The sequence below is a fragment of the Pan troglodytes genome, chromosome 7 (assembly GCF_028858775.2).
Source record: "Pan troglodytes isolate AG18354 chromosome 7, NHGRI_mPanTro3-v2.0_pri, whole genome shotgun sequence".
Classification (NCBI taxonomy): Eukaryota; Metazoa; Chordata; class Mammalia; order Primates; family Hominidae; genus Pan; species Pan troglodytes.
This window is the reverse complement of record NC_072405.2, coordinates 113,780,627-113,805,830: the sequence shown is the minus strand read 5'-3', so window position 1 is coordinate 113,805,830 and position 25,204 is coordinate 113,780,627. Positions and strand designations below refer to the sequence as shown.

The 25,204-nt window shown below is 36.9% G+C and overlaps 1 protein-coding gene across 40 annotated transcripts in view; it reads right to left on the bottom strand.

Moving 5' to 3' along the window:
* Positions 1-25,204, bottom strand: part of RIMS2 (regulating synaptic membrane exocytosis 2) — a 729,498-nt gene that overhangs the window by 679,937 nt on the left and 24,357 nt on the right. For 3 of the 40 annotated variants that reach the window (XM_063816523.1, XM_063816526.1, XM_063816527.1), the window contains exon 2: positions 23,505-23,685. The exons of the other annotated variants lie outside the window; for them this stretch is intronic. In XM_063816523.1, coding sequence (XP_063672593.1) covers positions 23,505-23,551 — 47 coding nt within the window. In that variant the 5' untranslated portion in view covers positions 23,552-23,685. The remainder of the gene's footprint in view (positions 1-23,504; positions 23,686-25,204) is intronic. 40 annotated transcript variants of the gene reach the window in all.

Genomic DNA, 25,204 nt, shown 5'->3' with positions numbered 1-25,204 from the left:
GAGCTATCGGTTTTTGAGAATCTACTAGCATTTATTGAGATAAACACTGTGTTAAGTACTTTACATACATTTTTTCATTTAATTCTCCCAAATCAGAAGATTTATATTTTGATTTGTATTTCCCAAACCACTGATCCTAACTCTATTTATCGAGATTTAATTTTCAAGTTGATTATATTCTAAAATTATCTTTCCTAAATCAGTTGTTTTAACCTATAATGCATATTCCCATAGAAGTAGCTTTAGGTCCCCGCCATGATCCATAGAAGCTAATATAGATAAAATGCTATAATGTTGCAACAAATGACAAATCCTGCTTTGTCATTAAACCTACCTATTTGTTAGGTAGGTTTTTGTGTTAACCCTGGGAACCTAACCCTTATCAGTATTTTTTTTCCTATAGAAATATGTGGTATACCAAGAAAACACAAAATTACTGAGAACACGTTCAACTCTCTGGCAGTGGCTTCTCAATATTATAAAGAAAATATAATAGCTTACAAAATACTCTCTGAGTTCTATGAGTAAATTGATCTCGACACAGCATTATGCCAGCCTTAACTAATACATATAACTTCCTATGGAGAAGAGGTAGGTATAAATTCAAAAGACTTAGATGAAGTCCGGGCTACCCCAGTATAACTTTGAATGTCACCTAACTTATTTAAATTTCAGTTACTGCATCTGTAAAAATAATATTATTTCCTCTACATTATGGGATCACTGCAAGTATAAGATGAGATAACTTGTAAAAGGGCTTTTAAGCTGAAAATAACTTGAGAAAGTATGTCATTTTACATTTGAATAGCTATTTTGGATCAAGCTTTACAGGAATTTTTTATCTTCATTTTTTAATTGACAAGTAGTATAAATTGTATATATTCATGGTGCACAAGTTTTGATATATGTATACATTGTAGAATGACTAAATCAATATATAAAACAAATGCATTATCTCACATATCATTTTTTGTGTGGTGACATTTAAAATCTACTCTTAGAAATTTTCAACTGTACAATATGCTGTTATTAACTATAGTCACCATGTTATACAATATATGTCTTGAACATATTCATTCTATCTAACTGAAATTTTGTGTCTTTTCACCATCTCACAAATCCCCTTATTTCAACCCCACCACAGAGTCCCTGGTAAACACAATTCTACTCTCTCTTTCTATGAATTCAACTTCTTTAGATTCCACATATAAGTGAAATCGTCCAGTATTCGTCTATCCATAGTTTATTTCACTTAACATAATATCCTCTGAGATCATTCACGTTGTTGCATATGATAGGATTTCCTTCTTTTTAAAAGTTAAATAGTATTCCACTGTGCATTTATAGCACTTTTTTTCTTTTTCTTTTTTTTTTTTTTTTTTTTGAGAGAGAGAGAGGGTCTCTCTCTGACACCCAGGCTGCAGGGCAGGGGCACAATCACACCTTAATGCTCTCAAATTCCTGGGCTCAAGTGATCCTCCCACCTTGGCCTCCCAAAGTGTTGGGATTACCAGCATTAACCACCATGCCTGGCCAGATTTTTTCTTTATTCATCTGTTGATGAACACTTAGGTTGATTCCATATCTCGGGAATTGTGAATAATGCCACAATGAACACGGGAGTACAGATATCTCTTTGACACACTGAAATCATATAGTTTGGATATATACTTGGTTAAACGACTGCTATATCATATGTTAGTTCTCTTTCTAGTTTGTTGAGGAACCTCCATACTGTTTTTGATAATGGCTGTACTAACTTACATTCCTACCAACCATGTGTAAGGGTTACCTTCTTTCAACATAATTTCCAAAACATATATTTTACCTTTTTTATAGTAGTCATTCTAATAGTTGTGAGGTAATATATCTTTGTGGGTTTAATTTGCATTTCCCTGATAATTAGTGAAGGTGAGCATTTTTTCATATACCTATTGGCCATCGATATGTATTCTTTCGAGAAATTTCTATTCAGGTCCTTTGCCCGTTTTTTTAACTTTTATTTTAGCTTCAGGGGTACATGTGCAGGTTTTTTATACTGGTAAGTTGTGTTTCTTGGGGCTTTTGTGTACAGATAATTTCATCACCCAAGCAATAAGCACAGTACATGATAGGTAGTTTTTAAAATTCTCTCCCTCTCCTTCCCTCCATGCTCAAGTAGGCCCTGATGTCTGTTATTCCCTTCATTGTGTCCATGTGTACTCAACGTTTAGCCCATACTTACACATGAGAACATGTGGTATTTGTTTTTATGTTCCCACATTAGTTCACTTGGGATTATGGCCTCCAGCTCTATCCATGTTGCTGCAAAGGACATGATCTTCTTTTTATGGCTGCATATTATTTCATGTTATGTCTGTATCACATTTCCTTTATTCAGTCTACTGTTGATAGGTATCCAGACTGATTCCATGACTTTACTATTGAGAGTAGTGCTGCAATGGACATACATCTCCGTGTGTCTTTATGGTACAGTGATTTATATTCCTTTGGGTAGGTACCCAATAATAGGATTGCTGGGTCGAATTATACTTCTGTTTTAAGTTATTTGAGAAATCACCAAACTGCCATCCATAATGGCGGAACTAATTTACATGACCAGCAACAGTGCATAAGTGTTCCCTTTTCTTCACAACCTAACCAGCATCTGTTACTCTTTGACCTTTTAATAATAGCTATTCTGACTGGTGAGATGGTATCTCATCATGGTTTTGATTTGCATTTCTCTAATGGTAAGATGAGCATTTTTTCATATGCTTGTTGGCCGCGTATATGTCATCTTTTGAAAAGCATCTGTTCATGTCCTTTGCCCACTTTTTAATGGTGCTGTTTGTTTTTTGCTTGTAAATTTGTCTAAATTCCTTACAGATGCTGGATAGTAGACCTTTGCTGGATGCATAGTATGCAAATATTTTCTCCCATTCTGTAGGTTGTCTATTTACTCTGTTGACAGTTTCTTTTGCTATGCAGAAGTACTTTAGATTCCATTTGTCAAGGTGCATTTGTTTTGCAATTCCTTTTGACGTCTTCCTCATTAAATCTTCGCCAGGGCCTATGTCCAGAATGGTATTTCCTAGGTTATCTTCAAGATATTTAGAGTTTCAGGTTTTACATTGAAGTCTTTAATCCATCTTGAGTTGCTATTTGTATAAGGTATAAGGAAGGGGTCCAGCTTCAATCTTTCACAAACACTACCCAGTTATTCCAGCACTATTTATTGAACAGGAGGTCCTTTTCCCACTGCTAGACTTTGTTGACTTTGTTGAAGATTAGATGATTATAGGTGTGTGGCATTATTTCTTGGCTCTCTATTCTGTTCCATTGGTCTATCTGTCTGTTTTTGTACCAGTACCATGCTGTTTTGGTTACAGTAGCCTTGTAGTATAGTTTGAAGTCAGGTAGCATGATGCCTTCAGCTTTGTTTTTTTACTTAGGATTGCCTTGGCTATTTGGGCTCTTTTTTGGTTCCATATGAATTTCAAAATAGTCTTTTTCTAACTCTGTGAAGGATGCTGTTAGTAGTATGATAGGAATAGCACTGAATCTGTAAATTGCTTTGGGCAGTATGGCCATTTTATTATTACTTTTTATTATACTTTAAGTTCTAAGGTACATGAGCACAACATGCAGCTTTGTTACATATGTATATATGTGCCATGTTGGTGTGCTGCACCCATTAACTCGTCATTTACATTAGGTATATCTCCTAATGCTATCCCTCCCCTCCTTCCCCCACCCCATGACAGGTCCCAGTGTGTGATATTCCCCACCCTGTGTCCAAGTGTTCTCATTGTTAAATTCCCACCTATGAGTGAGAACATGCAGTGTTTGGTTTTCTGTCCTTGTGATAGTTTGCTCGGAATGATGGTTTCCAGCTTCATCCATGTCCCTACAAAGGACAAAAACTCATCCTTTTTAATGGCTGCACAGTATTCCATGATGTATATGAGCCACATTTTCTTAATCCAGGCTATCAGTGATGGATATTTGGGTTGGTTCCAAGTCTTTGCTATTGTAAATAGTGCCACAATAAACACACATGTGCATGTGTCTTTATAGCAGCATGGTTTATAATCCTTTGGGTATATACCCAGTAATAGGATGGCTGGGTCAAACGGTATCTCTAGTTCTAGATCCTTGAGGAATCACCACGCTGTCTTCCACAATGGTTGAACTAGTTTACAGTCCCACCAACAGTGTAAAAGTGTTCCTATTTCTCCACATCCTCTCCAGCACCTGTTGTTTCCTGACTTTTTAATGATCGCCATTCTAACTGGTGTGAGATGGTATCTCATTGTGGTTTTGATTTGCATTTCTCTGATGGCCAGTGATGATAAGCATTTTTTCATATGTCTGTTGGCTGCACAAATGTCTTCTTTTGAGAAGTGTCTGTTCATGTTCTTTGCCCACTTTTCAATGGGGTTGTTTATTTTTTTCTTGTAAATTTGTTTGAGTTATTTGTAGATTCTGGATATTAGCCCTTTGTCAGATGAGTAGATTGCAAAAATTTTCTCCCATTCTGTAGGTTGCCTGTTCACCCTGATGGTAGTTTCTTTTGCTGTTTTGGTACCCTAAAACTTTGCTGAAGTTGTTGTTCTTTGGATGTGTTTTTTTCTCTTGTATCTTCTTTGATGCCCTTGATGGTTTGATTGTGGTATAAGCTGGGTTCACTCAACTCGCTTTGATTCTAGTCTGCTCGTGGGTCTTGTAGGAGCCCCCTCCGATTACTGTCTCCATGCCTGTATTTCTTTTCTTGGGTGTTCTGGTGCACAGGGCTTCCTCAGGCAGGGTCCACAGTTGGCAGACAAGCCGTATCTTTGCCACCTTAACCCTAATCTGCTGTCTGAGTGCTTCCCACAGGAACATGGCATTGTGGCTGCACACAGAGTTCAGGCAGAAGTGGGACCACTGGGCTGGAAGCTCTAGCAGGTGTGGCTGTAAGAGGTGGGGGAGGGTAGAGTTGCCTGCCCTGCCATCTAGGTGTCTCTAGCGCAATAGGAGGTTGCTCCCCTCAGCAAATGCAGGCAGAAATATGCTCACAAAGCTGGAAGCTCTAGCAGGCACTGACTGCCTGCCTGGCGGTGGGGCCACTTGCCCTGCCCTGCTACACAGTTATTTCCCAGGACAAGTGTAAGCTGCACCCACCAGCTGAGTTCAGGCAGAGGAGGTATGGTGGGGCCAGAAGCTGTAGCAGGCATTGCCCACCTGGCTACCAGCAGCAGGGGTAGGCAGAGTCACCTGCCCTGTCACTCAGGTGTTTCCCCGGACAACAGGAGTCTGCAACTAACTGCTGAATTCACAGAAAAGCGGGACTGCTGGGCCAGAAGCTCTAGTAGAGATTGCCTGCCTAGCTCTTTGCCCATTGTTAAATTGAGTTGTATGTTTTCTTGCTATTGAGTTGTTTGACTTCCTAATATATTCTGGATATTAACCCCTTATCAGATGTATGGTCTGCAAATATCTTCTCTGTAGGTTGCCTCTTCACTCTGTTGTTTCCTTTGCTGTACAGAAGCTTTTTAGTTTCATGTAATTCCATTTGTCTACTTTTGCTTTGGGGATCATATCTAAAAAAATCATTGCACAGACCAATGTTATGGAGCTTTTCCGCTATGTTGTCCTCTAAAAGTTTCAGAGTTTCAGATCTTAGATTTAAGTATTTAACCCATTTTGAGTTAATTTTTGCACATGGTGTGACATCAGGGTCTAATTTTATTCTTCTACATGTGAGTAACTGTTTCCCCAACACCATTTATTGAAGAGATTGCCCTTTGCCCATTGTGTATTCTTGGCATCTCTGTCAAGGATCAATTGACTAGAAATGCCTGAATTTATTTCTGGACTCTCTATTCTGTTCCACTGGTCTATATATCTGTTTATAGTACCATGCTGTTTTGGTACTATAGCTTTGGAGATTTTAGAATCAGGTATTGTTATGCCCCAGCTTTGTTCTTTTTGCTCAAATCTGCTTTTGCTCTTCAGGGTCTTTTGCAGTTCCATAAATATCTTTAGGATTGTTTTTCTGCTTCTGTGAAAAATATCATGGAATTTTCATAGGGATTGCATTAAATCTATAGTTTTGAGTAGTATGAACATTTAAACAATATTAATTCTTCTAATTCATTAACGATATATCTATCCATTTATTTGTGTCATCTTCAATTTCTTTCATCAATGTTTTATACTTTTCCGTGTACTTATCTTTCACCTCCTTGGTTACATTTATTCCTAGATATTTTTTGTAGCTATTGTAAACAGGATATTTTCTTGATTTCTTTCTCCAGTACGTCATTCTTACTGCACAAAAATGCTACTGATTTGTGTAGGTTGATTTTGTATCCTGCAACCTTAGTGAATTCATTTCTTAGTTTTAGCAGTTCTTTGGCTGAGTCTATAAGGTTTTCTGTATATAAGATCATATTATTTGCAAATACAGACAATTTAACTTCCTCCTTTCCAATTTGGGTGCCTTTATTTCATTCTTTTGCCTAATTGCTCTGGCAAGAACTTCCAGTACTATATTGAATAGAAGTGGTAAGAGCAGGCATCCTTGTCTTATTCCTGATCTTACAGGAAAGTTTTCAACTTTCACCATTGAGAATGATGTTAGTTGTGAGTTTGTGATGTAACACCTGTATTGTGTTGAGGTACATTCTTTCTCTACCTAATTTTTTAGAAGTTTATTTATCATGAATGGATGCTCAGTTTTTTCAAATGCTTTTCTGCATCTATTGAGATGACCATATGATTTTTGTCCTTCATTCTGTTAATGTGGTATATCACATTTACAGAATTGTGTATGTTGAACTATCCTTGCATCCTAGGATGAACCCCACTTGAGCATGGTGGATGGTCCATTTAATATGGTGTTGAATTCAGTTTGCTAGTATTTCATTGAGGATTTCTGCATCTATGCTCATCAAGAATATTGGCCTGTGAATTTATTTTCTTTGTAATTAAAAATTTTAAGAAATTCTTACTTTCTTAGTGTCCTTGTCTGGCTTTGATATTGGCATAATGCCAGCTTTATAAAATAAGTCTGGAAATATTCACTCCTCTTCATTTATTTTTGAGAAGTTTGAGAAAGATTGGTATCAGTTCTTCTTTACATGTTTAGTAAAATTCAGCAGTGAAACCATCAGGTTCTGGGCTTTGCTTTGATGGGAAACATTATTACTGATTCTAGCCCCTTATTCATTATTGATCTGTTTAGCTTTTCTATTTCTTCATGATTCAGTCCTGGTAGATTACATGTGTTAAAGAATTAATCGTATTTTTCTAGTTTATCCAGTTTTTTGGTGTATAATTATTCATAGTAGACTTTTATGATCCTTTGTGTTTCTGTGGTCTGAGTTGGAATATCTTTTCTTTAATTCCTGATTTCATTTAATGGAGTCTTCTCTTCTTTTCATAGTCTAGCTAAAGTTTTGTCAGTTTACTATTTCCTTCCCTCTAACCTTGCTCTTGGTTGTTTTGTGGATCTTTTGTTCCTTTTTCCTTCTCCAGCCGTCTTACTTTGTGATTAGATTATTTTCTGTAGTGGTGTGCTTTGATTCCTTACTTGTTAGCCTTATATATCTACTATAGGTTTTCATTTTGTGGTTACCATGAGGCTTATCTAAAATATGTTATAGTTGTAACAGACTATTTTAACATAATAACAACTAAACTTTGATTGCATTTTTAAAGCTATACTTTTACTACACCCCTCCCCAACATTTTATGTTTTTGTTGTCACAATTTATATCTTTTTGCATTGTATATCCCTTAACAAATTATTGTAGCTATTACTATTTTTAATAGTTTGTTAACCTTCATAACTAAAGCTATAAGCGATTTACACACCACCATTACAGTACTAGAGTATTTTGAATCTGACTGTGTACTTACTTTTACCAGTGAGTTTTATACTTTAATATGTGTTCATGTTACTAGTTAGCACCCTTCTCATTTCACTTGGAAAGCATTTCTTTTTTTATTTCAGTTTGAATAACTCTCCTTAGCATTTCTTTTTTTTCTTTCAGCTGGAAGAACTCTCCTTAGCATTTCTTGTAAGACAGGTCTGGTGGTGATTATCTCTGTCAGCTTTTGTTTGTATGGGAAAGTATTTACCTCTCCTTCATTTCTGAAGAACAGCTTTGTGGGTAAAGTATTGGTTAACAGATACTTCCTTCAGCACTTTGAATACATCATCCCATTCTTTCCTGGCTTGTAAGGTTTCTGCTGAGAAGCAGGCTGTTGGCCTTACTGTAACTACATTATGTGTGGTTTGCTTCTCTTCTCTTGCTTTCAGGATCCTCTCTGTGTCTTTGATGGTTTGATCATGCCTTGATGTGGTTGTGTATGGACTGAATCTGATTGGAACTCCCTGACCTTCCTGTAATTGGATATTTACATTTTCCCCAATTTGGAAACTGTTCTGCTATTATTTCTTTAAGTAAACTTTCTGCCCCTTTCTCTCTTCTCCTCAAATCCCTATAATTCAAAACTGCCTTTTTGATGTCCCATAAATCCCATAAGCTTTCTTTGTTCTTTTTTGTTTCTTTTTTATTCCTCTCACTGTATGTTTTCAAGTAACTTGTCTTTGAATTCACCAATTCTTTCTTCTGCTTGATCAACTCTGCTGCTGACATTCCCTATTGCATTTTTCATTCCAGTCATTGTTTTTTCTCCTCCAGATTTTTTTTTGTTTGTTTGCTTGTTTATTTACAATTCCAACTCAAAAGTTTTTTGTTCATTTGCTGTTTTCTTGATCTTGTTGAATGGTTTCTCTGTATTTCTTGACATTTGCTGAGATTCCTTAAAACAATTACTTTGGATTCTTTCTCAGGCAGGCTTATATAGCTCCATTTATTTGGCATTAGTTAGTGGAAAATTAGTATGTTCTTTTGGTGGTGTTATACCTCACTTTCTCATGTTTCTTGTCATTTTATGTTGATGGCTGCACATCTGGTGCAGTAGCCAACTCTTCAAGACTTTATGAGCTAGTTTTACTGTGGAAATACTTTCCCCTATGGTGGGGGTACAAGGGTGCTTACATGAGTGGAGTACAGATGTTCTGGCACCAGTGAGGGTGCCGCTATGTTGTCTCCATGCAGCTCTGGCAGCTGAGGTCGGTGTTGATGAAGACTGCAAGGATCCTCAGCGGCCAACATTGTGGATGGCCACAATGGTGGCAAGGACTGGAGTCTTCAGTGGTGATGACTGCTAAGGTCCACCCAATTTCTTTTTCTCCCACCGAGGAAGTTGTGTCTAAAGGGGTCCCTCTTCATGTTGGGTCTCGCTTATGAGCCCACTCATGTTGGTGGTGGCAACAGTGTCAGATGAGTGGCACCTGTAAAGTACCCATGGAGCTGAGGCCTGAGGCACAAACGTGTGGAGTACCTATGGCTCTGAGATCCAGGGCAGAAATGGTACTGTTGTCTGTGGCACAGGCAACCCCACTGCCATATTGGAAATAGTACGTGATGCTTGTGAAGCAGCCAAGAGCCAAGAACGGGAACACAGATGTGCACAGAGTTACTGTGGCTCCAGGGTTTGGTCAGGTTCTTGCTCTGTTAGGTGGCTGAGCTGGTGCCTGGAGCATTGGCATGCACAGCAAGAGCTTGGCTCCAAGGCCCAGTATGCAAATTAACTCACTATGGCAATGGCTCCAATGTCTGGAATGTGAGCAAGCACAGTGCAGCCACAGAGCCTGAGTCTGAAGTGTGAGCACTCTCAGGGTGACTGCAGCTCAGGGGTTAGGGCACAGGCAGGGTTGGAAGAGAGGGCATTTCCTTTTCTGAAGCAACTTAACAGTGGCTGCTTCTTGGGCAGGGGAAGAATATACAGCTGTGTAGCCCTCTCTGGGATCCCTCAGAGGGAATGATTGTTGGTTGCCTTGGTGGCAAAAAATGCCTGTATGCTCTGTGGAGCAGGCTCTTGGGGATGATGGTGGTTTCAACAATATAGCTCATACTGATAGTCTCTTCCTTTCTTTCCTGCCCCTAGATATCTCCTGGCATCTCAGGTAAGCCAATTCACCAGTGATTATTTCTGTTTGGATATTCTCCATGTTTTCTGCTCCACTTTGTTGCTTCAGTATACTTTATTGGGCCCTTGAGCCCTCTCAGGCCTATTTCAGTTTATGGATAGCTGTCTATACTTGTTTTTGTATGTGTGAAATAAAGGCTGGTATCTCCTACTCTGCCATCTTGGTGGTGTATTTGAGGCCTTTAAATGCCAGTCAGAAGTGTTTGGACTTTTTTCCCTAAATGAATGAGAAGCCATCAAAGATTTTTTAGTAGAAGAATAATGTCAGCTTTTTCTCAGCAGCAGAGTCTCATTGTGTTGCTCAAGCTGGAGAGCAGTGGCTATTCACAGGTACAACCATCACACACTACAGCCGCAAACTTCTGTACTCAAGTGATCCTCCTGCCTCAGCCTCTCAAGTAGCTGAGATTAAAGGCACATGCCATTACTCCTGGCTAAATTTTCTAAAAAATAACTTATGAAAAATTAACTTGGATACAATATGCAAAGCATAAAAGGTGAATACTATCCAGCCATAAGAAGGAATGAATTAACCACATTTGCAATGACCAGGATGAGATTAGAAACTATTATTCTAAGTGAAGTAACTCAGGAATGGAAAACCAAACATGGTATGTTCTCACTGATATGTGGGAGCTAAGCTATGAGGATGCAAAGCCATAAGAATGATACAATGGACTAGGCTGGGCGTGGTGGCTCACGCCTGTAATCCCAGAACTTTGGGAGGCCAAGGCGGGTGGATCACGGGATTGAGACCACCCTGGCTAACATGGTGAAACCCTGTCTCTACTAAAAATACAAAAATTAGCCAGGCGTGGTGGTGGGTGCCTGCAGTCCCAGCTACTCGGGAGGCTGAGGCAGGGGAATGGCGTGAACCCAGGAGGCGGAGCTTGCACTGAGCCGAGATTGCGCCACTGTAGTCCAGCCTGGGCAACAGAGCGAGACTCCATCTCCAAAAAAAAGAATGATACAATGGACTTTGGGGACTTGGGGGGAAGAGTGGAGGGGGGCGAGGGATAAAAGACAACAAGTATGGTGCAGTGTATACTGCTTAGGTGATGGGTGCACCAGGTTCTCACAAATCTCCACGAAAGAACTTACTCATGTAACCAAATACCACCTGTATCCCAATAACTTACGGAAAAATAAAATTTTTAAAAAAGAATAAAAGGTGAATATAAGGAAATCTGTTATAATTGCAATAATTCCAGAATAAGATAAGATTGTTATTAGAATATTAACAGAAGAAACAGAAAGAAAAGCAATATTACAAAGAGAGGAAGAAGCAACAGGGCTTTGTATCTAATTGGGTCTTTGTTGGTTTCTATCAAATAGGTCAAAGCCTAACTATGCCATATATATATACATATATGCCATTTTAAAGACCATAGGAGAGATTTTATATCAATTCTAGGATCATATCAGGAAATTCTTTCTAATGTTTATCCTAAATATCTCATACTACAGTAAACATATTCCATATATTGTCAATAAAACAGAAATTAACTGTGTTGGCCAGAAAATTCAGAAAGTTATCTTTTTTTGCAGGTAACCAAAATATATCGCATGGCCCTCCAGAGAGGCACAGGGTTACTGTATATTGGTAAACATCTCCCATTCTCATTTGGCAGAAAAAAAAAATATGCCATAGAAAACTAACCTTTCCATTTTCCCCTTAGTTGGAAAGATTAAAGCAAAAGACCATGGCAAAGACTATAATCAAGCAGCAGTCAGGGAATACTACCTGACTACTTAATATTACTACATTATTAAAAACCATTATTATAATTTCCCTTCACTGATCACTTGGTAAAGCCAGTGATCTGGCTTGGTAAAGCCAGACATGGTAAGTACTACCCTATGAAGGAAGTACTATTGTCCTCATTTTATATAAGGAGGCTGAGGCAAAAAAAAAATGAATTTGCTAAAGGACAGATGCTTAAAAACCAGGCTTAGAACCCAAATCTCAAGGTCTCAAATTGCTGTCCTGGTAGAACAGAAGGATTGAAGAACTACTCTTTGACAAATACACTAGATCTTACTAAAACTGTCATATCCTTAACAATATCTCTGAATAAAGTATGTGTTTGGTGAGATACATTTTGAACTATTCTAAGTTTTCAATTCCAGAAATCACATTTTTCTAATTTCATTCAGGTTTCTTCAGGATTCAATGCCATTTGCTCTCAGGCGTTAACCATATAGCATTTGTAGAAACCTCAATTACAATATAATCACTGTTAATTTCTGTCTCCTTTACTATTGTGTTAGTTGAGCTCCTAACTATGTAGCCAAGTGCTTTATATGAATTTAATGTATTTTCTTATTTAAACCTCACACACATGCAAAATAAGTTGAGCTAAGTATTATGATTTTATGGGTAAGAAACTGAGACTTAATAGAGATTAGGACAAAGACCATGTCTTCTTCATCTATGTATCCCCAGTGCCTGGCAAATATGCTGCCATATAGTGAATTAAAAGTTCAATGAATAGACCAGAGAATTAATTTATCAGTTGTGAGTTTGGTTTTTGTTTTACAACCTATTGTCAAGTGTTGCAGTTTTCCTTTGTTATAGTTCTTGTCATTTTTAAATTTACAATCCAAAAATAGACATTATTCAAAGTGTGACTGATATGTTTTGGATCTATGTCCCAACCTAAATCTCACATCGAATTGTGATCCCCAGTGTTGGAGGGTGGGACCTGGTGGGAGGTGATTGGATCATAGGGGCAGAGCTCTCATGAATAGTTTAGCACCACTTCCTGGTGCTGTTCTCATGATGGTTAGTGAGTTTTTGCAAGATCTAGCTATTTAAAAGCGTATAGCACCTCCCCCTTCAGTGTCTCTTGCTCTTGCTCTGGCCATGCAAGATGTGCCTGCTTCCCCCTCACCTTCCACCATGATTGAAAGGTCTCCCCAGAAACCGAGCAGACGTCAGCATCATGCTTCCTGTACAGCCTGAGGAACCATGAGGTTAATTAAATTAACCTGCTTTTCTTTATAAATTACCTAGTCTCAGGTATTCCTTTACAGCAATGCAAGAATGGACTGATACAGTGACCAATGTACATCTTAAGATTATTTCACCGTTTCTATACTCTGCATTAATACTTCTCCTTTCTTACTGCTTGTTCTTAGGTCCATGGAGAGTCTTAAAGTCTTCTCTGCCATAAATCACATTTATAAAAGTATTTAAATAAACTTTAAATTTTTAATTTGGTCCCATACCCACAAAAGTGCCCTTGTTTGTTTCTGCTAACACAAAGTCAAAAGAGCATCTTTCTAGAACTTACTACAACCAAAGTAGGTTATCAGAATATCTCTGCAGTTTCCATTCCCAGAAAATAAGTCTGAACCAAATAATTGGCTCCCCAGTAAAACACAATATGATGACACTAAAGTCAGAGGTGACCCAAACTACTATTTTATTATTAGCTGCTTCTACTTTTGCTATAGTCTCTACTTGTGTCAACTATATCATAAGAATACAAGTATTGAAGACAGATGGACTTGGCTTTTAACATACTACCTGCTACTGTAATTACTTGAACTCTGAGTTCCATCTATAAAATAAGCATGGTAGCAACTTCCCCCTGGATTTTTTGCTATAATAAAATGATACACATAAAGCACCTCACACCATGCCTACTGCTCTATACATGTTAGCTCCTTCTGAACTTTGTTCCTTATGTGATTTCACATTCTCTTCATCACTCGAATCTCAGAGTATTCAGAAGCTTATTAAAGTTGAGCCCTACTTATCTTGTCACATTTAGCTACCTGAAAGACTAAGCCATCACCCATTGCTAAACCTATCATTAATCAAAATGCACCAAATTGTTGCCCCACAGTTTGGCAAGAACTGAAGGTGAGGAAGCAGAACAGATGGCCAAAGTATACCACTGGCTCCTGGAGTCTAGCCAAAAGCTAACGTTGAATTCTGGCAAAGCTCTGCGGGCATTCAAATCAGTTCTTCTAGCTGTAATCGACTCAATAATGGGGTTACACATTACAGTATTAAAATCCTGTAGATATACTTGAGCCTGATCTGCCACCTATGGAATGAATAATCACATTTCTGAGCAAGGTTCCTGGTAGTTTCTAATATCAGAGTCAAAAGTCTAGGTAGAGAGAAGGCTTTTCTAGCAGTATAGCTCATTGCCAAACTATGTAGAAATAATTAAGGGCAATCGATAGGCTGCATAGCAAGAGAAGAGGAAGCATTTATACTCCTCCAAACTTACTCTACTTCTGCTAGCATAACCTCTGCTACAGCTAATGCTTACATGACTAGGATAAAATTTCACAAAGAGAAAGTTCTGACATTCAGAGCTGATGATAAAGGTGGTTGTTGAAATTAACCATATATAAGTATATTCTAAAGTCATAAATAACAATTTATATTCAAAGGCAAAAAAAATTCTTTTAGCCAGAAAGAGGCAACAGTAAACTGGATATTTTCAAGCTAAAGAGAAATAAATTTCTCTTGTTCATTCAAAGAAGAAAATCAATACAATGTAAAGATTTCAAATAAGTCTCAACTGGTATTTTTTACTGGCCTAAATCAAGGGTTGGCAAGCTTTTTTTCCTGTAAAGTGCCAGACAGTAAATAAGGTTTTGTAAGTCAAAAGGCAAAATTAAGGATAATGTGTAGTGCTAACAGAACAATAAAAAACAAATTTCTACAAAACCCTTATTGATAAAATTCAAATAATTGAATGTAATAATACAGGTCTACTGATGAGAATAATGGAATTCTCTTTGGGGGGAAAATATTTCACTCAATTGGGATTCAAAGTTAGTATTCCAAATGATCCAAATCAATTGCAAATGTCCTTTTGTTAATGCTGATCTGTAATATGATTTTATGTATTTCATTTTAGTAATATATTTTTGCACAGATAGGAAATACAAATACGTACTGATATCAAACAATGAGAATGTTTTTAATTGATGATATTCATCACTTAGAGGATACTTATAGAATTGAGTTTGAGACTTCTCTAGACATTTGCCTTTTAGCATGTTATTATACATCATACATTGCAGACGAAAGTTGGATATTAACTCTTCAATTACACAGTTAAATAAATTTTGAAATATGTAAATGTCTTTTGTACTTGCTTCAAAGTCTGAAAAATTAGGTTGATACTATAGTCTGAGCTTGGAAAATATATCAACTGAAAATCTGTGTGGGAATGAGGAGCTCACTACTTAACTATTGACAGCATAGGAAGCATATAAAGTAGCTTGAAATTATTTGTGATAAACATTGTCATTGAAATGACTTTAAGTTCCATGGTAGAACTTATAAATTCCATATGTAAGCACAGTTTTACCTTATATGTGGAGCTTCTAAGTTGAACACAGAAATTTATCAATTTTGCAGCAAAAGCAAATTTCCAAAGCCATCCAGTGTTCAATAACAGGGCTTAGTGTATTTTTCAGAAACAGTTCAACGTCAGCCTTGAGCTCAAAAAATTGAAATAAAATTTTATGACTGCTAGACCATCACACTTCTATTTGATAGAATGAGTCATAATATTCAATTTCTGACAAAAATGCACAGAAGTGATGATGGTTACATCTACAAGAAGGAACGAAGTTCACTGTTGACACTAGTGACTCAGTAACACATGATGATTCAAATATTTTCTGCAGAATATCTACTCATAAATAACACAATGAATAACCATAAGCTCTAAACACCTTAATTTTTACAAGCTTTGAAAAGTTGTCCAACTAAGACTTTTTCTACTCCATACATTATTTTTATCTTTTATCAGGTTTTTTTCTTTTTCTTTTTTTTTTTTTTTTTTTGAGACAGGGTCTCGCTTTGTCCCCCAGGCTGGAGTGCAGTGGCATGATCTCAGCTCACTGCAACCTCCGCCTCCTAGGTTCAAGCAATTCTCCTGCCTCAGCCTCCCATGTTTTATCAGTTTTTAACACATCTTAGCAGATTCCACTTCAGGTTGTACTAAATTAATGTTTTCTCAAATTATTTGAAAATGTTCTTGCCACTAATTGTTCCACACTGACTATTCAGAGGCTTATTAAAACTCAGTACTAACTCCTAAAATAAAAAACAACATTGATAACATTTGTCAATTCACCAAGAGTCAAGGAAAACCACTCAAAAATCACTTGTTGTGTTTTGTAACTGACTAGAAATGCTGCTCCCAATACCCTCAACTCTTTGAGAAACTGTTCCCACCAAAAGGCTTAATGTTTATTTTCTCTAGATACATTTTTTCAGTTCCTGCAATCAAATATGATTTAATTAACTAACCATATCTTAAATGGATTTATTTGCTTGGCTAACAAGAGAACCACTTAGAAACTTACTTTTTGGTCACAGCCTTATTTTCATTTATTACTTTCGTAAAGAAAATCAGCTTATATTCCACTTTAATATTCTAATTTTCCCTACTTGAGAATATTGTGATCAATGCTTAGTCTGGTAATGTCAACATATATTATATTCCTTTAGTATAACTACAGCACTAATACATAATAAACCCAGTGCTTTGTCATCTAACTTAGCAACTCATACTCTACTGTACTTTAAAGTCACATTTGAAGTCCATTTTCCCTTTTTTCTTTTTTTGTTTTTTTGTTTCTCTTCTTTTATTATTTGACATGATATGTACTCACTAGTAATTAAAAAGTTAATAGAACTAAATGTCATAGTAAAGCTATATTCATGGCACTCAAAATGCTGTTGAGTTGTAACTGTATTATTGCAATTTGCAGTGGACCAAACAGCAGTGTAAAGTGAAGTGTGCCACATTTGGTCACAAGTGTGCCACATATAGTCACTGTCTCAACAACTCAATTCTGCCAGTATAGTGCAAAAGCAGCCCATACAATACATAAACAAATGAGCATAGCTTTGCTCCAATTCCATATTTTTCACAAGTCGTATCCTTTTGACTTTTTAAAAGCATTTAAACATGTAAAGGCCATTCTTAATTCACAGGTCTACAAAACAACAGAATGGATCAGATATGCACTGTAATATCTGATCCATTCTCTGGATCAGATATTATTAACAGATTAGCTATGTTCCTGTCAATTCCTAATTTGCTATTGTTTTAATCAAAAGTTGATCAGATTTTGCCCATAAGCAGTATTTGCTGACTCCTGGCCAAAACCAACCAATGGAATGAGAAATAGAGAAATCAGAACATTCAGAAACTACTTTTTCCTTCCCTCCTGGGACCACATCTCAGAGCTACTAAATCACAATTCTATGGTGTAATAAGTGGGAAGTAGGTTTGGATGGAAAAGAAGATCATATTTGTGTACAATGAAGAGCCAGAAAATGAAAGAAGATGATCTAACTGGGAACATAACAAAGCTATTTCCTTCAGCTATGCCTGGCTCAGCATTTTGACATAACTTAATGAGGGAGAATTAGAAGTTAACACTAGAAGTACACAATAGTTATATCTGCATTTTATTCTACTTTATTGCATATAATTCATGCCTAAATTGACTATAGTTATTTAATATTGCATAGTGTCATTTCTAACTAATTATTTTTCTTGTCATTATGTAGCCTCAGGTACAAAGTCTGCTGAGATAGTGTTAAAGAGAGGATATAAGACAAAATAAATATTTAGCAACTGTAAATACCATGGTTATGGACTGTATTACAAACTTCATTGGTTTTTTCACTTAATTTTCACAACACTACCTACATGGTACATTTACTAGTTTATTAAAATGTTTATTAAAACATTTACTAGTTTATTAAAATTCCAATTCATATGAAAAGGCATTTGAATTAGAATTTGAACTCCATATTTTTTATGAGTCATATTCTTTTGATGTTTTAAAATCATTTAAACATGTAAAAGCCATTCTTAACTCATAGGTCTACAAAACCAAAGAGTGGATCAGATATGCACTGTAATGTAAAGGGTGAGGTATGAGGGTGTGGGCACGCAGAGCTCCCATGCCCTCTCCAGGTGTAACACCTCCCAGCAACTCCAGGTGTTCAGCAACCCAGAAACTCCCAAGTAAAAATACTTTTTAATTTTCCTTGTGATTTCTTCCTTAATCTTTGGATTATTTAGAAGATGATTTATTGATTCCTAAATATATAAGAATCTTCTTATTTTTTTCATTATTGATTTCCAGCATGGTGATCAGAGAATGCAGTCTGTATATTTCAATCTTCTGATTTTTTTGAGAACTGCCTTATAATATAGGAGATGGTCGATTTTGGTATTCCATGTGTCCTTGAAAAGAATATGTATGTACTCTGCAGTTGTTTAGTGTGCACATTAAAGATATTCTGCAGTCATTGGGTAAAGTGCTCTGTATATGCTGGTAAAGTCCAGCATATTAATTATTTGTTCATATATTCTATAATTTTACTAATTTTTTATCTGCTTGATCTACTGATAATCTTGTTTTGCCTATGTGTTAACGTTTCTCATTATTTACCTTTAAATTCTGCCCATTTTTAAAATAAACTTTTAATGAAAGTATAACATACAGACAGAAAGGTACATAAACCATAAAAGTCAAGGTCATTAAATTTTCACATTTAATACATCCATGTAACCAGCACTTCAAAGCAAGAAATAAAACAGTTCTAGCCCCTGCCTCCCAGTCAATATCATTATGATTTCTAACACCATAGATCTGTCTCGTCTGTTTTTGTTTTTACTTACACTTCTGTAAAATTTTGCCTTGTACATATTTTAGCCTATATTATTATGCATAAAAATTAGAGGTATTATACATTTATTATAAATTCTGGTGAAGTAAAACTTAAAATGTCCTTCCTTACCTCTAGTGATATTTTTGCTTTAAATTCTACTTTATCTGATATTAATATAGCTTCACCAGATTTCTTTTGCTTAATGCTTGCAAAGTATATTTTAATATCATTTTATTTTTAATCTTTCTATATCATATACTTTAACCATCTATAAAAGAGATTTTAGACACATCTCATAAATAGCATACAGTTGGATTCTGTTTTTTATCTAATCTGTCAATTTTTTATTATAACAGTCCATTTACATTCAATGTGTTAACAGATTCGTGGTCAAATCTACTGTTTTACTACTTGCTATTTGCCTCCAACTCTTTTATGTTTATTTTCCTCTCCTTGTTTGTCTTTTTTAATTAATTAAATACTTTGTATTATATTTTTATTCTCTATTAGCTTGGAAGGTATATATTATGCTACTAACATTTTAAAATAAACTCAGCAATTATAACATGCATCTACAAATCATCAAACCCTAACATATGTGATATGTTTACTTCTTCCTGGCAATGTAACTTAAAACCATTTATACTGTCCCAACATATACACTACTATTATGTATTTTTAATTCTTACCATATATTTAAAACACACTAAGATATTTTGTTTTACACCCAACACTAATTTCCATCTATCCACACATTTATCCTTTTCATCTTTCCTCATTCCTTTCTCCACTTCTAGCTTTCTGTCTGAGACCATTTTCCTTCTAACTGAAGAACGCTCTTTAGTACAGTTAGCCTTCCATATCAATGAGTTCTGCATCCACAGATTCAACCAACCACAGATAAAAATATTTTGGGGATAAAAACAATAAAAAGTAATATTTATTTAAAAATATTGTATAACAACTATTTACATAGAATCTACATTGGATATTGTAAGCAATCTAAAGATTATATAAAGTATACTGGAAGATGGCCGAATAGGAACAGCTCCAGTCTACAGCTCCCAGCGTGAGTGACACGGAAGATGGGTGATTTCTGCATTTCCAACTGAGGTACCGGGTTTATCTCACTGGGGCTTGTCGGACAGTGGGTGCAGGACCGTGGGTGCAGAGCACCAATCATGAGCCGAAGCAGGGCGAGACATTGCCTCACCCAGGAAGCAGAAGGGGTCAGGGAATTCCCTTTCCTAGCCAAGGGAAGCTGTGACAGACGGCACCTGGAAAATCAGGTCACTCCCACACTAATACTGCACTTTTCCAGTGGTTTTAGCAAATGGCACACCAGGAGATTATATCCCACGCATGGCTCGGAGGGTCCCACACCCACGGAGCCTCGCTCATTGCTAGCACAGCAGTCTGAGATCGAACTGCAAGGTGGCAGCAAGCGTGGGGGAGGGGCACCCGCCATTGCTGAGGCTTGAGTAGGTAGACAAAGCAACCCAAAATCTCCTTAAGCTGATAAGCAACTTCAGCAAAGTCTCAGGATACAAAATCAATGTGCAAAAATCACAAGCATTCTTATACACCAATAACAGACAAACAGAAAGCCAAATCATGAGTGCACTCCCATTCACAACTGCTTCAAAGAGAATAAAATACCTAGGAATCCAACTTACAGGGACATGAAGGACCTCTTCAAGGAGAACTATAAACCACTGCTCAATGAAATAAAAGAAGACACAAACAAATGGAAGAACATTCCATGCTCATGGATAGGAAGACTCAGTATCGTGAAACTGGCCATACTGCCCAAGGTAATTTATAGATTCAATGCCATCCCCATCAAGCTACCAATGACTTTCTTCACAGAATTGGAAAAAACTACTTTAAAGATCATATGGAACCAAAACAGAGCCCACATTGCTAAGTCAATCCTAAGCCAAAAGAACAAAGCTGGAGGCATCAGGCTACCTGACTTCAAACTATACTACAAGGCTACAGTAACCAAAACAGCATGCTACTGGTACCAAAACAGAGATATAGACCAATGAAACAGAACAGAGCCCTCAGAAATAATACTACACATCCACAACCATCTGATCTTTGACAACCCTGACAAAAACAAGAAATGGGGAAAGGATTCCCTATTTAATAAATGGTGCTGGGAAAACTGGCTAGCCATATGTAGAAAGCTGAAACTGAATCCCTTCCTTACACCTTACACAAAAATTAATTCAAGATGGATTAAAGACTTAAATGTTAGACCTAAAACCATAAAAACTCTAGAAGAAAACCTAGGCAATACCATTCAGGACATAGGCATGGGCAAGGACTTCATGTCTAAAACACCAAAAGCAATGGCAACAAAAGACAAAATTGACAAATGGGATCTAATTAAACTAAAGAGCTTCTGCACAGCAAAAGAAACTACCATCAGAGAGAACAGGCAACCTACAGAATGGAAGAAAATTTTTGCAATCTACTGATCTGACAAACAGCTAATATCCAGAATCTACGAAGAACTCAAACAAATTTACAAGAAAAAAATAAACAACCCCATCGAAAAGTGGGCAAAGAACATGAACAGACACTTCTCAAAAGAAGACATTTGTGCAGCCAACAGACATATGAAAAAATGCTTATCATCACTGGCCATCAGAGAAATGCAAATCAAAACCACAATGAGATACCATCTCACACCAGTTAGAATGGCGATCATTAAAAAGTCAGGAAACAACAGGTGCTGGAGAGGATGTGGAGAAATAGAAACACTTTTACACTGTTGGTGGGACTGTAAATTAGCTCAACCATTGTGGAAGACAGTGTGGTGATTCCTCAAGGATCTAGAACCAGAAATACCATTTGACCCAGTCATCCCGTTACTAGGTATATACTCAAAGGATTATAAATCATGCTGCTATAAAGACACATGCACACGTATGTTTACTGCGGCACTATTCACAATAGCAAAGACTTGGAACCAACCCAAATGTCCATCACTGATAGACTGGATTAAGAAAATGTGGCACATATACATCATGGAATACTATGCAGCCATAAAAAAGGATGAGTTCATGTCCTTTGTAAGGACATGGATGAAACTGGAAACCATCATTCTCAGCAAACTATTGCAAGGAGAGAAAACCAAACACCACATGTTCTCACTCATAGGTGGGAACTGAACAACGAGAACACTTGGACACAGGAAGGGGAACATCACACACCAGGGCCTGTTGTGGGGAGGGGGGATGGGGGAGGGATAGCATTAGGAGATATACCTAATGGAAATGATGAATTAATGGGTGCAGCACACCAACATGGCACATGTATACATATGTAACAAACCTGCAAGTTATGCACATGTACCTTGAACTCAAAGTATAATAAAAAAATAAATAAATAAAAAATAAAGTATACTGGATGATGTGCATAGGCTATATGCAAATACTATGCTATTTTATATTAGAAACATGAGCATCCACAGATTTGGGTATCTGCAAGGGGTCTTGGAACCAATTCTCCAGTGATACTGAGGGATAACTGTACTACCTTAAGTGTGGGAAGCTGGTGACATATCTCTGGTTTTATATGTCTGATAAGGCCTTTATTTTGCCTTCATTTCTGAGTGCTATTTTCATTGGACATAAAATGCTAACTGTGCGGTTTTTTCTTCAGCACTTTGAAGACATAAATCCATTGTCTTATAGCATTTATTGTTTCTGTTGAGAATCAGCTGTAAACATTATTGGGGATACTTTGAAAATGGCTACATTTTCCCTCTGGATACATTTAGGATTTTTGTTGTTTCGGGGTTTTGGCCATTATTGTGATATGCCTAGCTATGGTTTTCTTTTATTTCTCCTTCGTAGTTTTGCAACACTTTGTGAATTTATGGCTTGGTGTCTTTCATCAGTATTGAAAAAGTTCTCAGCCATTATTTCTTCAAATATTTGGTCTCTTGCACTCTCCTTCTCTCCTTCTGAAACTCCAACTATACATACTCCCCATTTCTATTACTTTTTTCTTTCTCCTACATACTGTTATATTTCTGTGCTTTATTACACATATTTTCTCATTTCTCCTAGTTATTTCTCTCTTCACCTGTATCTAATGCTGTTAAATACATTCAATGAGTTCTTAATTTCATTTATTACCTTTTTCAGTTCTTTTTTTGCTTTTAATTTTCATGATGTATAGTGCTCTGCCAAAGCGCTCTTATATTTTGCTAGTCTAAACAGATTCATTTTTTAAAATTCAATGACAGAACTCCATTATTTGAATCCCCTGTTGGTCTATTACTATGGTCTATTGTTTATCTTAGTTTCAGTTACATGGCATCATATAACTTATGTCTTGTATGCCTGATTATTTTTGTGTCCATGTAAGACATTATAAGTAAAAACTGTAGAAATTATTTGAGGCCTAGGATGGTATTATCTTCCACCAGAAAGAATTTACTTTTGCTTTAACAAGTAGCTAGAGTCATTAACAATCTTAGATGTCTGTAATCTAATTAAAGACTACGATGATTCTAAACTGGTTTTCCTCTGTATGTGGACCATTCAATTCACAGCTCATCCTTACTCCTAAGGAATCACCCTTCAGGTCCCAACCCAAAGCCTGGGGGATTTAGCAGGCAATCTCCCTGTTCAGTGGACCATGAATTCAAACTGTTGCTCCATTAGCCCCACCCCATGAGTGTGTCAAAAGCTCTTCTTAGCTTCTCAGCCTCTTGGCCACCTCTACTGGAAACAGCGAGATTCCCATAGTAGAAAGAGGCTTCAAATGCACAGCTCACCTTTTGGGTTTCCTTCTTCTCCAGGATCTTGTCTCCACAGCCTTCATTGATGTGTTAGCTCTCTGATACGAACAGATGATTTTTATATTTGATCCAGCTTTTCTAGTTGTTCTCAGTGGAAGAGTTAGTCCAAATTGCCTAATCCACCATCATCAGAAGTGCACCTCTCAATTTTTCTCATCTGTAAAATGAGGATAATAATGACAACTTCCTCAAAGATATTATTAAAAGAGATCATAGTGCCTATTACATATTAAGTGCTCAAGAACTTTCAGGTATGGTTTTGAGCTACCTACTGCTAATTTAAAACAAGCTTCAATTAGTAGATATTTTGTCATTTTTGCCTGTCTAGTATCTATTCTCCTCTAATATCTCAAATTTTCTTTGAGAACTAGTCCTCAATTATTGAATATAGTCTTGATGTCAATCAAGGTGCCATACCCTCCTCTGTCCAAGGGTAGGTAACTAACCCAAGCTAGGCCGGACTGCCTCTTTCCATGTAATGTGAACTTCAAGCAGCAAATAGTGAAGCTGATCCATACAAACAGTGGGTAGCACATTGAACAGGCCATCCATTAGTTTCTGCAAACAGCTATCCAGAGCTAACCTAATTTCTGTCTTTTCCAGGGACTAGTCAATTTTTCTAAGAGCTATTCCTTAGGGCTTACAATAAATTATTTTCTGTTTAAGTTAACAGGGGCCATTTTTGTTGCTTGAAACAAAAATACCTTGATACCTCAATGAAGAACTATCATACTTTCAAAGTTTTTCTACCAGCCCCTGTAACTTAATCATTTGACCACAAAAAAAGAAGAGTCTTGATGTTATTCAGAAAATTTGCAAAAATGCTTCTTTCTTCTTATTATGATTAAAGAATCAATATTTTGTAACTTCTTCCTGTGCTGGCTTTATATTGGCTCTCAGCCCATTCCTGCTCTTATTTCAGACTATCCTCTCTAAAGATTACATTTGTCACACTCCCTTGAAAGCTGGTTTCCAATTATGTTCTGCCACTGGGAAGCACTGGTAAAAACTGGATGACAGAAGAAGGTAGATCATTTTATTTTCTTCCTTCTGTTTCTAATTCCTGCAGGAGCAGCATCAGTATTCCAGGAAACTCACAGATTGCCCATGGTCTCTGGTTCTAGCAGCAATAGCAGCACCAGATAACTACAATGCAAATTCTGGCTACTGTAACAACAGTGCAGTTCTGGCAGGGGTAGCAATGGGTGACTGCAGGCTCCAGCATCCTCTGAGGTGAGTCCAGCACCATCAACAGGACTATAGGTTTTCTGGATCAATAGAAGTGCAGGCTCATGGCATCCTGTAAAGCAGCAGCAGCAGCTTCAAGGGTAGCAGTAGTACTCCAACAACCTTAGCATCATAGTACTCATTAGCTGTTTAACACCATTTTCCTTTTTTTCTCTGCCAGCCCTAGGAGCAGTAGTGTCTTCCTGCAGTTACTGATCTTTTGATGAATTCATTGTCCATTTTCTGCTTCTCCAGCCCTACCAGGACTTTTGGCAATTGATTCCCTATGTATTAAATTTTCTTTGTTTAAAATATTTAGTGTGGTTTTTGTTTTCTTAATCACACAACTTTCGGTGGCGTGGATCTCCTCATTTCAAATGCTTCATTTCAAATGTATCAGCACTATCCCATGAGCAAAAAGAGAAACCCTGTCATTTTTGTGTTTCTTG